At 43.5% G+C, this 16434-nt stretch overlaps 1 protein-coding gene across 1 annotated transcript; it reads right to left on the bottom strand.

The window, feature by feature from the left end:
* Positions 1 to 3016: 3016 nt before the first annotated feature.
* On the bottom strand, positions 3017 to 4969 carry LOC125548008 (eukaryotic translation initiation factor 3 subunit A-like). Its single transcript, XM_048711721.1, has 3 exons — positions 4782 to 4969; positions 4137 to 4332; positions 3017 to 3732 (listed from the first exon to the last, which is right to left on the bottom strand). The coding sequence occupies exons 1-3, from the start codon at positions 4914 to 4916 to the stop codon at positions 3728 to 3730; spliced, it is 336 nt and encodes a 111-aa protein (XP_048567678.1). The 5' UTR covers positions 4917 to 4969; the 3' UTR covers positions 3017 to 3727.
* Positions 4970 to 16434: the final 11465 nt, after the last annotated feature.

Genomic DNA, 16434 nt, shown 5'->3' with positions numbered 1-16434 from the left:
GAACGCGGGCAGCCCCCAATCCAGATCTCAACATCTCCCGGCGAGTTGAGCAGAAATAAGATCAGCCGATGGCCGGCGTCGAGTGTGTCTGCCCTGGCAAACGAAAGGCGGGATCTTTTTCCGGCGAGGAGTGTTCCCCGAAGGCCAAGAGGATGGTCGGCTGTTCCCGAGGAGAGGAGGAGATTCCGGCGGCGAAGAAGATGTGGCGGCTGCCGCGGGAGGAGGTCGACCGGATCGTCGACTGGTCGCCGTACGTCCCTCCCGCCGTGTACCGAGACCTGAAGCGCGACAACCCGTCGCTTCTGCCATCGCCGGAGGAGAAGGACGAGCGCACGGTGCTCCTCTACCGGCACGCGCGCGAGTGCTACGAGCATCTGGATAGGTTCGCCGGGTTCCAGGCCAGGGTCCGCCGCGAGTACGCCTCCAAAGGATTCGTGGAGGTCGACTACGACTGCGTCGGCGCCGAGGCCCAGGCGCGGAGGCGGATCGACCAGGCACGTGGTGAGGCTTTCAGAGCCATCGTTGCTCATCTAAAATCAGAGGTCGTCGTCGACGCCGACACGTTCCAGCAACTCGAAAGGAAAATGATGGACGGTTTCTGACTGTCTGAAACCAAACTCAGATGTCTGATGCTGTTGGCAGTCAGGCCAGTTACTCTTATGTAGTATTATGAGTGATCTAGCTAGGTGTATGCTCCGTCCCAAGTGATCGATTGTGCTTGTTTGTGCCTTGTCACAACATCATTGATCCAACGGATGCAATTTGTTGATTCAGAAAGAAAGAAAGAATGCAGCTTTTCATCATTGATTAAACAAATATGCCCTGCATAACAGCTCAGTTTTGTAGCTTACTGTAGGAATTACCTCTGATTTATCAACCCTGACGACTTGTTAGGATTTATCTCGATTATTACCCCTGTAGTTTTTTACAAGCACATACTTGTTACTTTATCATGAATGGATTGCTACACCATGAGAGATTTGCACATTATTTTCAGAGAAAATGGTCGTCCGTCGGTAAGGTACGGCTATATATTGGAAGCAACAGAGTACAAAATAGAGAGGAGCTTCAGTCAGAAGCTCAGCAAATTTTTTTGGAGATGCAAGAGTTCTGCTTGCACGTTATTGTCATGGGCATGGTCATTTTCTTGTTATAATAGGCATCAGAGTTGTGTCCTCCTGTTTTCACAAGAGCATGATTGTAACCCTGCAACAATACTCCAGTGAATGCATGTCCCGATTCAACAAAAAGAAGCAGCTGATGAACAAACAGAGTTTGTTTCTGTACCTTGTTAGTGTCCTGTAGTTCAGTAAATTTTTCTGACAGCGTTGATGCATACGTACTTGTTTCAGTTATACTGCAACCTGATGCATTGGCACATCTGTGCTTCCCACTATAACTTACCATTTGTATTTTTATTTGTATTTGTAATTCATCACATTGCTGATGTCTGTTATTTTCCCTGTACATGGCCATATGCCCACATACAGGTTCTGTTGCAACGTCTGGAGCTGTGCATGTGCTATCTTCTCGCACGACTGCACTGATTCATCTCCAGGCCTTGCGATGGTGCCATTGCCCTGGAAAAGAGGCAAGAGTTTCTGTTCCAAGCTCTAGTTTTCAGGTCCAGATGGATAATAGATCACCAAGTTTTGGAACTGGGTGCAGTGCCCTGCTTAACGAAGTTGAACATTCACTTCTTTTCCTTGATGAGATGTACCTCTGAATCTGGTAGGGCGCTGTCAATCGTATTGTCTGGCTAATTTTTTCTGTTGGATTAATGCTCGTAAAAATTCGATGTAGAAGTAGATCAGAGAGGTCTAATTTTGGTGGTCGTTTCAAGGTTTGTAGGTAATGGTGAAGCCAGTGACCCTGAATAAGGGTACTATATAAATCTGAAGGTAAGACTACAGAAATTTGGGGTCTTATGCCTCCGTGAGATATGTTTGTGGCCAGGGCGGAATTTCGTATGGTGATCCGTGTGTTAAATGTTGTAACTCCGGTGGCCTTGGGATGGCTGTGAGCAGTGCTTATTTTTATGCTGCCATATTTCTAGGCCTTTTGTTAAGCAGTGTGTTTGCCTTCAAACTGGCGAGCTAGCTTCTTCTGCTGCTAGGGGTGTCTGTTGTAGAATAATACGGATGCAGTAATTACTGAGCTCTGACTATTACTTCAGATTCTTCTGTTGTTTTCTTGCCTCCAATTATACCACTTTTCTTTTACCAACTGTTGCGTGGCTATTATTTAGAGTAGAAATTCTGAAGGGTTGTGTGTAGCCGAGCCACTTTGTCTACCTTAAAGCTCCATGGTTCAGATCCGATCTTCAGTAGGCGCTATGTAAGCCTGCGCGCGCGCTTAACAACTAGGGGTTCCTTTGATTCAAAGGATTTGCATAGGAATTTTGGAGGATTAGAATCCTTAGGATTTTTTCCTATATTGGTTGTTTGATTCATAGGATTGAATCCTATAAGATTTTTTTCTAAGGAATTTTTTGTACTACTTCCTATAGGATTTCTAGTATCCAGTCAAACCTCTTTGAAAGAATCCTTCGTTTTTCCTATGATGCAATCAAACAACCTAAACTCCTATAGGATTGAGATGAGCATGACATTTCAATCCTATGTTTTTCCTATTCCCATGTTTTTACAATCCTGTGAATCAAAGAGGCCCTAGTATTGTAGTATTGTTATGTACTCCCTTCCACGACAAGTATTTTAGAACGGAGGGAGTATTTACTATTCAATAATCGCATGTAGGCCATCTCTGGAAAACAGCAAAAGCAGAGTATCGCAGAGCAAGACGCTGAACAAATGCAAGGGAGCAAAATAAGTGGGGCGCACACACACTTAGGGCATTTCTAACCGATCTCTTAGAGGTTAAGGGAGTAAACTGCTTAGTATACCTTAGCGGAGTATATATATTCCACTAAAATTTCGCCAGACCTAGCCGATCCTCAAAAGTTAACGGAGTAAAAGTAATTTTGCACAAATTCAATCAAATTTTAACCGCAAGATGATGCATACAAACATAAGTTCAACATCAAAAGTCCTGGCAATCAAACATTAAACATGAATTTAAACTAAAACTAAACTACACTAAAAACTTAAACTAAACACGATCGAAGTGGAGGTCAAGCCAGTTCTTCCTCGTGACCGCCCTCGGTGAGAGCCGGGTCCGGGCTGGTGCCGTCGTCGTCCTCACTGGGGAAGACGCTATGCCACTCCTCGACGTAGATCTCCTCCTCGCCGCCCTTCTTGCCGCTCTCGTCGTCGGAGCTGACGATAACTTCGCCGGAATGAAATGAAGTTGACAGAAGACAGCAAAGGTGCAAGGATGATCGCACGACAGCGACACACAAACCGAAGAAACATGCAGAAAAAGCAGAAGTCGCTTGCAATGAATACATCCCTTGCAGCAAACAAAATCTACATATAACTAAACTAAAATTATGTTATACCTGAGTAATACTAACATCGTCGTTCAAAATACCATAACAAGTAGCATCATGTTATGTATGGGAGTACTGTGGCTCATAGATCAAACATGACTTCGAAATGATGCAAAGCAGGATCCATGCTTCAAATATTTAGGAGACCAAGCCTCTCCTTCTTTTCAATCTCCATTAATTAACTCCTGCAGCTGCTTGGCTAGCTTTAAGTGCGTCGAGCTTAGCTTTAAGTGTGTCGAGCTTTAGTCTCATCTCCGCGTCTTCCCTCTTCCGCCTCTCTTACTCTGCAGATCAAAGAGGTGAGATGTTATTGCCAACAATACTTGATCGGCTATAATGTGTTTTCCTCGCTTCCAAATGACACAAACAACATGGATTAGCAACAAAGCCACAACTAGTGTACGATCTATTTTCAGCGATCCATTGTCCAAGTATGAGAAAGCAATACTGCATTGCGGTCGATCCTCAAAGATAATGACAATTCAAAGTAGTTTCAACACTCGGATAGAGTCGGAATAAACTAAAATTAAGCAACCTATAGGCTGTAGATTTGGTCTGACATAATATAAGCTTGTGGGAACAACAATTAACTTGTTAACGAAGTTACCAAAAATAACAATAAAGCTCTAGTACCGTGCTCGATCAGCGAGCAGAACAAAGAGTAAAGCTAGTATGAGAATCTACTTACCTTCACGTTTTCTAGCGTCTACTACGTGGAACATTTGGATCCGCTCTTCCTCCGGAAACAGATAATACATCAATTTCAGCAGAGTCTCCTTTGCACGCTTTCTTGAAATCAACTGATTAATCCTTTTTGCCCTCTCTTTCTTTTGGCTATTAAACTCAGCTTCTCGACGTTGGACAACTCTTTCCAGGAAAGCATTCTGAAACAACAAAAGAGAAATTGAAAAGGTTTGATAAAGATGGCAAGCCTAATTTTTAAAAGATACAAAAGGTGGAAGACAATATAATCTTGTGAAAACGAAAACAAATACATGATGTAAAATGCTCATAAGTTGACAATACCCATAAAGCAAAAATTAAAAATATTGAAATACAACAAATCTGAATCCAAGCCACCAAAATTAAACTGACTGCAAACATTGATTTTGATCACGTTAACTCTTGTCAGCAATTAGGCAAACAAATTTTATATCATCCAAATTTCAAAGAAAACAAAAACCCAGGCCTTTTGACAATTACATGGCATGCCGAGACAGCAACTTAATTTTGTCCAAACCATTAATTGAAATCCTCCGTCGGTGAAAAAAATGGACTATGCTCCATCAGTAGTGCTGAATGCAGTTGTAAGAAGGATTACATGCATACATACCTTATGCTCCAACAATCGGGAAAGCCTATTTTTCTCCTGCAAATCAGCAGCGTGCTGTTGCCTGCTGAGCTCAACCTCTCTCTGCCAAAGTATTAGGAACACGTAATGAATGTGAGCAACAATGAGCATCTGCATCTTGTAAAAACTTTAGTAACAGTAAAGACCAACAAGCTGCTCTTGCAAATAAAGGTTCTCTGCTTCCATCTCCCTGTTCCTCTGCAGCTCCCTCTGCAGCTTGACTATCCTCTCCGTCTCCTCCCTCTCCCTCCTCTCTTCCTCCTCTGCAATGCAAATCAAAGAGGTCCAAAAATACTTGATCAAGCCAACAATATATACTCGATGGACTCCGGCCGTGATGTTTGGAGATTAAATAAATAAAATTAGCACGGAATCTCTTCTCACCTGGAGAGAAGAGTACGGCCATGGCCAATCGACAATCTCAGATCGTGTGCAGCTAGCAGTGCGCGTCTGCTCCTCCCCTGGGATCACGTTATGTTATATAGGCGGCAGCGGACGGCGTTCGTATCGGCTGAATCCGTTCCGTTTACCGATGGGGATTTCGTTCCCTATGGTAACTTTTGTTTTTTTAGAACAACTTTTTGTTTTTTTTAGTCTAAACACACTTTATTAATCACATAAGTTCATAGGGATACAATGAATGTCTGGTGGGTTTATTAGCCACAAATGGCGCCCAAAATCCAGACCGAAAGCGTGTAATATTGGTGGTTCTACCTTCGAAGATGAAGGTACACTGATCGACGCGCACGTTGGACCATCCAGCGGGCTAGAGCCTGCAGTGACTGGGCCGGCCCTGTAACGACGCTATTCTTGGTTTTTTAGTCGTTTCCTCTGTTCTTTCTGTGGTTTTTTGGGTTTTCTAGTTTTCTTCAGGGTATTTCTTTCTTTTCCTTTTCTAATACATGTCTAGTTTATCCAATGCACGCTGTTCATATTACGTATGCACGTAACATTTTTGTGATACATGTTGAGAATTTTTTAAATACATGTTTTGAACACTTTTTTTAGTGCATGTTAAATATATTTTTCAAATACACGTTGAATTGTTTTTTAAATGATACAAATAATTTCTGTAAACTATGCAACATTTTTTACATTGTATAATTGTTTTCTAAATGTCCTGAACATATTTTTGAAATGTGTGAACATTTTTTAAATGTCATGATTTTTTTTAAATGGTACGAAACATTGTTTTAAACTACATTAACATTTTTACGTTGTTTAAACAATTTTTTAAATGTCACAAAAAAATTTTTAGAACTACATGAACATTTTTTAAAATTTTGTAAACATTTTAAAAAATGACATAATTTTTTTCTAAAAGCCTGAACAGTTTTCGAATGTCATGAACATTTTTCTTGAATAGTACGACATTTTTCTCTAAATCACGAACAAACAAATTTACATTCCTGTGAACCAAACACCGACTTTGACAATATATATGTGTTCTCCAATCCTCTGTTTTCAACACATATTCATATATTTTTCTTATTCCTGCGTTATAAGAATCCTATGACTAAACACATATTCGTATATTTTTCTTATTCCTGCGTTATAAGAATCCTATGAACCAAATGAGTCCTCAAGCTTGCAAAATTCCTCCATTTTCCACTCTTCTGTTTTGCTCATTCATTCTTATCATATTCCTGTGTTTTTCATATTCATAGTTATTAGTTTACTTCCACGACCCCCGCGTCGCTCCCTAGGGGCGGCTTCGGCGAAAACCCTAACCACTACCGCCGTTGCCCCCTCTTCCTCATCCCCCCTCGCTGTTGTCAGCGCACGTCAGCGGGCGAAGCCCGTTGGCGGTCGGTGGCAGCGGGATCCGGTTCACACGAGCTCACATTGGTCAAGTGTGACCCTCGTGGTGGTCGGGGACGTGGAGCTGCTCGCTACGGGATCTGGAACTGGTGTGACGGTGCGTGGCAGAGCTTTCCAGCGGAGAGGAAGTGCGCAGCTGGGGCTCGCGTGAGGAGATGGTCGCAGCGCGGTGGCTCCTCCTGGAGGTGATGATGCGGGACTAGGCCTTGTTGGCGTGGCGGTGCTTGGCCAGGAGTTGCTGCGCTTGCAGCGGCCGAGCATGACGCGGTTCCTGGCGCCTCCGTCGTGGTGCCCGCTGCTGGTCTCGTGGTCGTGGGTGTTGGAGGTGGTGGCGCGGGCTGGATGGGCCTGATCTGGGCCACACAGGGCCACTCACAGACGTCTGTCGGGAGTTGGCCCGACGGCTGGATGTGCGGTTCCTGCGACCCTTGGTCGGGCATGCAGGGAGCTGGATGTCGGTTGTGTGTTCCTGCCTATGCGGGTCTTGGGCGGACCAGGACTTCTCGGCTACGGCAGAGTGGTCAACTTGGACGGTGTGGCCCCAATTCGATGGGCAGGTGCACGCGATTCAGAAGAAATTCTTGCCCGTACTCGGTCGGTGCTGGCGGTGACGGTGCCCGTGGGTGTTGTCCCTTCTTGGAGGCGTGGCCAAGGTGTGTCGTCATCTCCCTGGCTTGCTCTAAGGATTGGTAGTTGCCTTGGAGTGAGAGCCTAGGTTTGGAGTTGAATTGGCATAATGGCAGCATCCTTAATATCGCGACTCTGTTGGGAGCATCGTGCTTGAAGACACGGTCTTGAGGTTCCATGTTGCGCTACTTCCGGTGCTCACCACTGTCCAAGGAGATCTTTCAGTGGCGCCGCCATGGAGTGACCTCGGCACCGCCGAAGGAACGATGATATGAGGGTGGCCATCTTGGGGCACTACCGGTGTCCCGTGGTGACGGTGACGCAGGGGCCTGAGCATTTCATGAACCCTGTTTCATACATCGGCTCTTGGAGTAAATGGCTTGCTTTTGCTTTGCGTTAAGCAGCTCCTCCTCATCCCTGGTTTCTCCAAAGAACTGGCTCTCCCTTTGTCTCTTGATGTCCTCCGTTCCCGTGTACAGTGTAGTTCACCGTACATTTGTTTGACTCTTCTCTCATCTTCTCATCATTTTCTGTAAAAAGGGAAAACCCCTTGTCTCTGCATCAATTCTTCATGCCATCCTCACAATCCACTTGGAAAACAGGACACAGACAATAACCAGTGCAGCAGAAAGAAACAAACCAAAACAGGTTTTGATTGCTTCCAGGAACAAAAGTAGTTTGAACATACGTCTCTCATTAAGAAGATGCCGCAAGTTCTAGCTCAACCTCACTCATCCACAGAAACAATACAAGCTTTATTGGAATATAAAAAAGAATTAAATCCGAGCACTGCCCATGTTCCTTTCGCCTACTATTCCCACTTGTTCTTATCACTCTTCGGTTCTTCTCTCACGATTTTTTTCATTTGTTTATGTGATTTTCCCTATATGATGTACTAACCTAGGTGCCACCCTACCCCCTCGCTCTCGTTGTCGTTTTGATCATGCTATGTATTCCAAGATGACTTCTTCCAAGACCAATACTCAGCTCGTCTCTATTCCCGATGCCTCCCACTCCTTTCCTGTGTGTATATCTTTGGTTCTTCTCTCGTATGTTGTTTGCAATGTTTGTGTGCCATCATCACACTAAAACAAAATGGAGGGATAGGTTGTGCCATCTACACAGTGACTACATGGTGATATATAAGGGGAAAGTCACTCATTATTCCACAAGGTTGGTGGAATATTTATGTATTCTCATGTGATGAATGTCCATGAGTGGCTATTGGTACATTGTTATAGGTTCTATACATCAACCGTTTCATCTCAAAAGCTCAAATTAGCACAAAGGTTGTGTATAGTGAGAAGTTTCCACTTTGCTATGTGTTATAAATAGATGCATGAGAGGAGATTAACCAGGCTCACTCTGTGGAAAATTAAGTTGGAAGTAATGGTTTGCTATGAGTAATTACCCCAGGCTAGTTTTGTATTTATAGTCAGAAGACATACAAGATACAGAGTTTGTTACAACAAACATTGGCCGGATAAGAACAACTCTATCTCATGCCAGATAAGCTACAAGAGATACTAACAGACTAGCTATAGTAACTAACTAGTATCCTGGCTAATTCAATAGGATTGCGTTAACATTCCCCCGCAATCTTAACCTATATGAAGGTTCAGATTGGTTCGTAATCGATTGAACATGTTCTTCGTGAGAGTTTGGTCAAAACGTCGGCCACTAGGTCTGCTGATACGATGAACCGAACATCAAGTGCTCCCATGGCGACCTTCTCTCTCACAAAGTGAAAATCAACTTCAATGTGCTTAGTGCGGGCATGAAATACTGGATTAGCCGTCAAATCGTAGCACCAAGATTGTCACAGCACAACACAGGAGTTCGGGGCTGAGAAACTCGCAGCTCTCTTAGCAATGACAGTAACCAAGTAGCTTCGGCAGTCCCATTCGCCAACGCCTTGTATTCAGCTTCAGTGGATGAATGGGACATAGTTGGTTGCTTCCGTGCACTCCATGATACAAGGTTGGGTTCAAAGAAAACTGCAAACCCACTCATAGACCTCCTGTCATCGTTGCAGCCAGCCCAATCGGCATCAGTAAAGACACTCAGAAGAGTGGAAGGTGATTGCTAAAGGGTTAAACCAATGGACAATGTTCCTTGCATGTACTGCAAGATCTGTTTCACTGCCTCCCAGAGAGCAACAGTTGGACTTGAAGATGTATTAGTGATTATATTCGACATCACGGCTTCCCAATGATAATATTCAAGATGTATTAGTGATAATACTCGAGATGTATTCGAGATTATATTCAATAATATTCGAGACGATGTATTCGAGATTATTGTTGGGAACGTAGCATGCAATTTCAAAAAAAAAAATCCTATGATCATGCAAGATCTATCTAGGAGATGCATAGCAACGAGAGGGGGAGAGTGTGTCCACGTACCCTCGTAGACCGAAAGCAGAAGCGTTAGTTTAACGCGGTTGATGTAATCGAACGTTTTCACGATCCAACCGATCAAGCGCCAAACGTACGGCACCTCCGAGTTCTGCACACGTTCAGCTCGATGGCGTCCCTCGAACTCTTGATCTAGCGGAGGGTCGAGGGAGAGTTTCGTCAGCACGACGGCGTGGTGACGGTGATGGTGATGTGACCCGCACAGGGCTTCGCCTAAGCACTACGTGAATATGACCGGAGGAGTAAACCGCTGAGGGAGGCGCCGCACACGGCTTCGAACAATTGGTTTGTCTCGAAGGGGTGCCCTGCCCACCTATATAAAGGAGGGAGAGGAGGAGGCCGGCCACCAGGGGCGCGCCAAGGAGAGGGGAGTGCTACTAGGACTCCAGTCCTACTACTAGGACTCCAGTTCTAGTAGGATTTGACCCCCCTTTTTCTCATGGAGGGGGAAATAGGGAAGGGAGATGGAAGAGGAGAAGGAAAGGGGGCGCACCCCTCCTCTAGTCCAATTCGGACTCCCTATGGGAGGGGGCACGGCCACCCCTTGTGGGCTGCCTCCCCTCTCCCCTATGGCCCATGTAGGCCCATTACTTCCCCGGGGGGTTCCGGTAACCTCCCGGTACTCCAAAAAATACCCGAACCACTCCGAAACCATTCTGGTGTTCGAATACCATCGTCAAATATATATCAATCTTTACCTCTCGAACATTTCGAGACTCCTCGTCATGTCTGTGATCTCATCCGGGACTCCGAACAAACTTCGGTCACCAAAACACATAACTCATAATACAAATCATCATCGAACGTTAAGTGTGCGGACCCTACGGATTCAAGAACTATGTAGACATGACCGAGACACCTCTTCGGTCAATAACCAATAGCGGAACTTGGATGCTCAAATTGGCTCCCACATATTGTACGAAGATCTTTATCGGTCGAACCGTTATGACAACATACATTATTCCCTTTGTCATTGGTATGTTACTTGCCTGAGATTCGATCGTCTGTATCCTCATACCTAGTTCAATCTCGTTACCGGCAAGTCTATTTACTTGTTCTGTAATGCATCATCCCGTAACTAACTCATTAGTCACATTGCTTGCAAGGCTTATTATGATGTGCATTACTGAGAGGGCCTAGATATACCTCTCCGATACTTGGAGTGACAAATCCTAATCTCGATCCATGCCAACACAACAAAACACCTTCGGAGATACCTGTAGAGCATCTTTATAACCATCCTTTTACGTTGTGACATTTGATAGAACACAAGGTATTCCTCCGGTATTCGGGAGTTGCATAATCTCATAGTCAGAGGAACATGTATAAGTCATGAAGAAAGCAATAATAATAAAACGTAACGATCATTATGCTAAGCTAACTGATGGGTCTTGTCCATCACATCATTCTCCTAATGATGTGATCCCATTCATCAAATGAAAACACATGTCTGTGGTTAGGAAACTTAACCATCTTTGATCAACGAGCTAGTCTAGTAGAGGCCTACTAGGGACACTGTGTTATGTCTATGTATCCACACATGTATGAAGTTTCTGGTTAATACAATTCTAGCATGAATAATAGATATTTATCATGATATAGGGAAATATAAATAACAACTTTATTATTGCCTCTAGGGCATATTTCCTTTAGTCTCCCACTTGCACTAGATTCAATAATCTAGTTCACATCGTCATGTGATTTAACACCAATAGTTCACATCTTTATGTGATTAGTTCACATCGCCATGTGACTAACACCAATAGTTCACATCTTTATGTGATTAGTTCACATCGCCATGTGACTAACACCCAAAAGGTTTACTAGAGTCAATAATCTAGTTCACATCGCTATGTGATTAACACCCGAAGAGTACTAAGGTGTGATCATGTTTTTCTTGTGAGAAAAGTTTAGTCAACGGGTCTGCCACATTCAGAGCCGTATGTATTTTGCAAATTTTCTATGTCTACAATGCTCTGTATGGAGCTACTCTAGCTAATTGCTCTCACTTTCAATATGTATCCAGATTGAGACTCAGAGTCATCCGGATCGGTGTAAAAGCTTGCATCGATGTAACTCTTTACGACGAACTCTTTATCACCTCCAGAACCGAGAAATATTTCCTTAGTCCTCTTAGGTAATTACTAGGACATATGCCAGTGCGTTGCAACGGGAAGGATAAATTGGCGTGCATCTGCAAGCACAACACCTTGTGCTTCGGTACGAAGAAAACACTAATTGCCCGATCCTTCAAATCGCCCACCCACGCGGTACGACATCCGGACGGTGCCACCGCCGGCAGGCAGGCGCATGAATCGAGGTTTAGAAAAATTGTGGGGGTCATGTTATACTCTTTTTGCAAGGTATTATTAGACTGGTGGACCACTTGGTCTCAGCTGCACAATGATCACAAAATAAGTTTTGGTGTCGATGGTAAGGATTGGAGCATAACGCACACATTCGAACCGAAATGCCTCAGACATTTTTAGGACTCTCATGCTATCCCTTATTTGTCCGCTCGGCTTGCGATTAGACCATATTTTCTTGTCTCGGTATTCCACTGTTAACCCACACTAGTAGAATGCCCGTGCGTTGCTACGGGCTACAATGTATATTATTATTTTTAAAAAGACACAATGCATATATATGAATGAAACAAATGATTAAGATTGTCTCCACGGTCGAAGCTAATTTTTTCCTCATATGTCTGGGCATGTATGCACACCCAGCTGGCTCCTCGAAGTTCAATTGGTATTGTCCGGCTGCTCCAAATTTAGACTATGTGTGGGAAAGAAATGTGGTTGTACGGACTATCCATCATGTTATTTCCAACACATGGACCCAACACAAAAACTCCACCCCACGAGGCACGCTTCCCTTTTTCTGCCTGTCGGACCCTCCCCTTCCCTCGATTTCTCACCATAGCGGGACATTTCTCGTTGGAGCCCTCTCCTTTCAAACCGGATGACTCCCACCACACCTTCGCCATGGTGCCCTCTCTTCTTCACACCGTACTTCCCCACGGACCGCCAAGGAGAAGTTCCCCGCCAGCTGCCCTGCTCTCTACCCTCATCCCCACCCCACATGTTCATGTCGATTCACCACCGCAATCAAAAGGAGGAGGCATGTGTCGTCAATGACGCCCCCAGCCAATAAGGCAGATAAAATGTCTCCTAGTTAAATGCCGTGCATTACCATGACAAATATATATGATATATGTTGTTGGGCATTCCAAGAGCTATAAAATACTTAGCTCATTTATACATAACCTTTTGGTCTATCCTCTCAAATTGACTTGTTAAGTTATGTGATATTAATTTCATCACATAAATAGCCGCTCCTTTCTTTTTAATTGAAGATGATAAATAAGAAAAATATAGCAACTTCTCTAACTCTCTTTTCGCACAGCCAATCGTGTCATGCTCTCCCACACGGCTAGCCGGTCGTTGGGGCGTTTTCCACATCTCATACCCCTCCCCCAGCTATCAAAAAGTGTTGTCGACATCTGAATCTTGCTTCACGCAAAACTTTAGAGATGTCGTGTTGAATCTAACACATGTCTGAGCAAGAAAAACTATTTAGAAACACGTTCATACTAAGGATAATATAATACTCTCTCTATCGGGAATTACTTGTCAGATAAATGGATATATCTAGAAATATTTTAGTTCTAAATACATCCATTTTTATTCATTTTTGCGACAAGTAATTCCAGACAGAGGGAGTACATGATTATGTCTACATCCTCTAGCAGAATGCTCGTGCATTTCCGCAGAACAATATCAGAAAAATGCATTCAATGAAGTGTTTCATCTTAAGTCTTAATAGGTATAATGCAATGGAGGGTTATCTTTATGAATAGTATGTAATCTGATTTAGCAATGTCTGTCACTTTGGAACCTGTTAAGAAATCTCAGAATAGCCATTTCATTTTTATTTATGTTTTCCCTGTCAAAAGGTTAGCACCTTCTTATGGTGAAATTCCTTTGCATCCACCGGATTCCAAAACATAATTAGCTAAGGAATAATAAGATAGTAGGAGCAAACACACTTCAAAAATAAATTAGCAAACATACATTTGATCAAGTCAAGGGCGCATGGTTACTTCGATCGGTGCAAGCCTCACAATAAGTTGAGAAACTGAACATTTAAAATTGACAAAGTACTATAGAAACTGAACATTTAAAATTGACAAAATCAGAAAACGTGAGAGCAAGAAAGTCACACATAATAAAATTACCTCATAGCTCCAAGCATATATAGTACTGCTAGGAAATTCCCTTATTAGTTTTCTTTGTATAATTAACCTGCTAATCTAATAAAACGCTAGATGCAGTTGTGTCTCAGAACAATCTCTCGAAGGTTAGTACTGAACCAAATTTCTCCACAAAGTAGCACATAGTCCATGAGAAAAGAAAAGAAAAATATTTCATATAACTAACTGAACAAAGAGACACTGCAGTTCCATGAAGGAGCACACATTCCGTAATATAATTCATAGCAGTACAGATATGTTCCTGTGAATTGCATCAAGAAAGTGGAGAAAAGTAGTACAGCTTCCATGGTTCCATTACTGGCGACAAGGCAGTGGAGGAAAAAATAGCATTTCGGCCCAAAAGGTTGCATGCTTCTAGGGTGGAAAGGAGTTTTGCAGCACCGCTGAAGGTTAAGGCAATGTGAAGCTTCAACAACGAAGTAATATATTCAGATATGAGTAGTTCAAGTTTGTTTAGAAAATCATATACGTCAACAGAGAAAAAACCACAATACCAGATAATTGGTGTAATTTTATGACATGGCTCTCAAGTATTTGCAACTATAAGATCCAGAGGCGGACATTAAAAATGTCAAAATACCTCAAGGAGACCATATAGAATAGTTTTTCTGTATTCCTTCTCCAGCAACTGATTTACTTCATCTGTCAAACGTTCATGTTTGACTGATTCAGTTGGAGCATTCTCAATAGTAGCACTTCCTTCAGGATTATACATAGAGATGTCCCATCAATTCTGATGATTCGATGTACTGGATGTAATGCTTTATTTTTCCTGCAATTATTTCAGATTGTGTACCACATACTTCTAGGTATCCTAAATGAATAAGACGGTTAGAATTCACAAGAGTTGTATAAGAACTTCTACAGTCAATGTCTCGTAAGTTACTCATAGTACTGACTATACCTTATAGGATGCACGAACGATGGTCAATAGTAACTTTTAGAGACCAGACATGTTGAAGTTGATCTTGATGGCTTGCACTGAAATTGCTGTCTCAAATGTTACCATCCATAAAAGATGCAGAAAATGTCCAACAAAAATAAAATACATCTCTCTTGCAGCAGATATGATTACTCTAGTCTCCACTCCAACAAAAAGTGTTGTATTCTTCAATTGCAGGCCCTCAAAATTTGGCAACTCGGTAGAAAATTCTGCAAAATGAGCTCCATCTCCAATAGTTTGTGAGGATGAAAAGAATATATTATATCTCTCATGCTGATAACATATGTGCAACAACGGTTATTACAAAACTTCCAGCGCGCATAAGCAGTCCATCTTATAAAGGTTATCACTAAATTGCAGCCACAAATTACTTAGAATTTATTCCTTGGAACAGATCTTTCAACAAACAGCAAGCATCATACACATAACGAAAGCACTGCTCTTAACAGAATGAACTCGCTAAAGTGAATGCAAGCATGCTTTTAGTGCTTAGTCTATAACAGGCTGGTAGTTCCTCCTTGTTCCCATGCTGTTCATCATCCCCTGTTGTTCATCATTCCCTGTTAAAGAGGCGACATCATCTCGATATAAAATCATCTCGATTGGCTCAAGGGAATAGATAGCAAGCACACCTCCTTTAATCGGATTTTGTTGATGTGCCGCAGCGAGTGGTGGTTTATGATCTCCCTCGCCACATTCTCATCAATCCGCAAACACACCAGGACACGCAAAAGTTTGCCCCGTTACTATATACGCAGCAGGGGAATCCCGACAGGATAAGAAAAACTCGACGGAGCAGCCCATGCTGGAACGAATAGATCACAGGGGAGCCCTAATTACCTTGAAGCCCCATGGGATGTACTTCATGGCGACGACCTCCTCAGTCTCCTTGTTCCACATCATCCGCGTGACGTTGACATTGCCGCCGCCGATGTCCTTGAGCACCTCGTACCTCTCCATGTATCCCGGCCTGCGCCGAGCTGCTGCTGAAGGCACCGGCGCTCCTCTCCTTGCGTTGGGGCAAGGCCTGCACCTTGACCTTGCAGATCAACTCCTCCAAGTCCGCGCTCGTGGGATCCCGTGGACTCGTCGGTCTTGGTCGAAGGTGATGTCGGCATGGCGGCTGGTGGCGACATGGAGGTCGCTAACCCTAATGCGTTGAGGGATCAGGTTGTGCATGCCAAGAGAGAGAGAGAGAGAGAGCGAACCGTGCGGAGATGGGGGCTGGGTTTTTCCTCTTAATTTGGATTAAAAAAAGCGGTGGCCTAAAACCGAAGGTGGGGCTACGTTAAATAAAAATCGATGGTGGCTTCGATGGATGGGGTGGGAGGTGAGCGAACACACCTCCTTTAATTGGATTTTGTTGATGTGCCGCAGCGAGTGGTGGTTTATGATATCCCTTGCCACATTCTCATCAATCCGCAAACACACCAGGACACCCAAAAGTTTGCCCCATTACTATATACGCAGCAGGGGAATCCCGACGGGATAAGAAAAACTCGACGGAGCAGCCCATGCTGGAACGAATAGATCACAGGGGAGCCCTAATTA

This window comes from Triticum urartu, chromosome 3 (assembly GCF_003073215.2).
Source record: "Triticum urartu cultivar G1812 chromosome 3, Tu2.1, whole genome shotgun sequence".
NCBI lineage: Eukaryota > Viridiplantae > Streptophyta > Magnoliopsida > Poales > Poaceae > Triticum > Triticum urartu.
This window is presented reverse-complemented; position numbering and strand designations above follow the sequence as displayed.

Bases quoted from the DNA above. Each gene is read 5' to 3' on its own strand.
- LOC125548008 (XM_048711721.1), bottom strand. From the start codon at position 4,916: ATGCAGATGCTCATTGTTGCTCACATTCATTACGTGTTCCTAATACTT. The intron at 4,333-4,781 runs GTATGTATGCAT...TTGTTGTTTCAG, and splicing joins CCCGATTGTTGGAGCATAAG to AATGCTTTCCTGGAAAGAGT.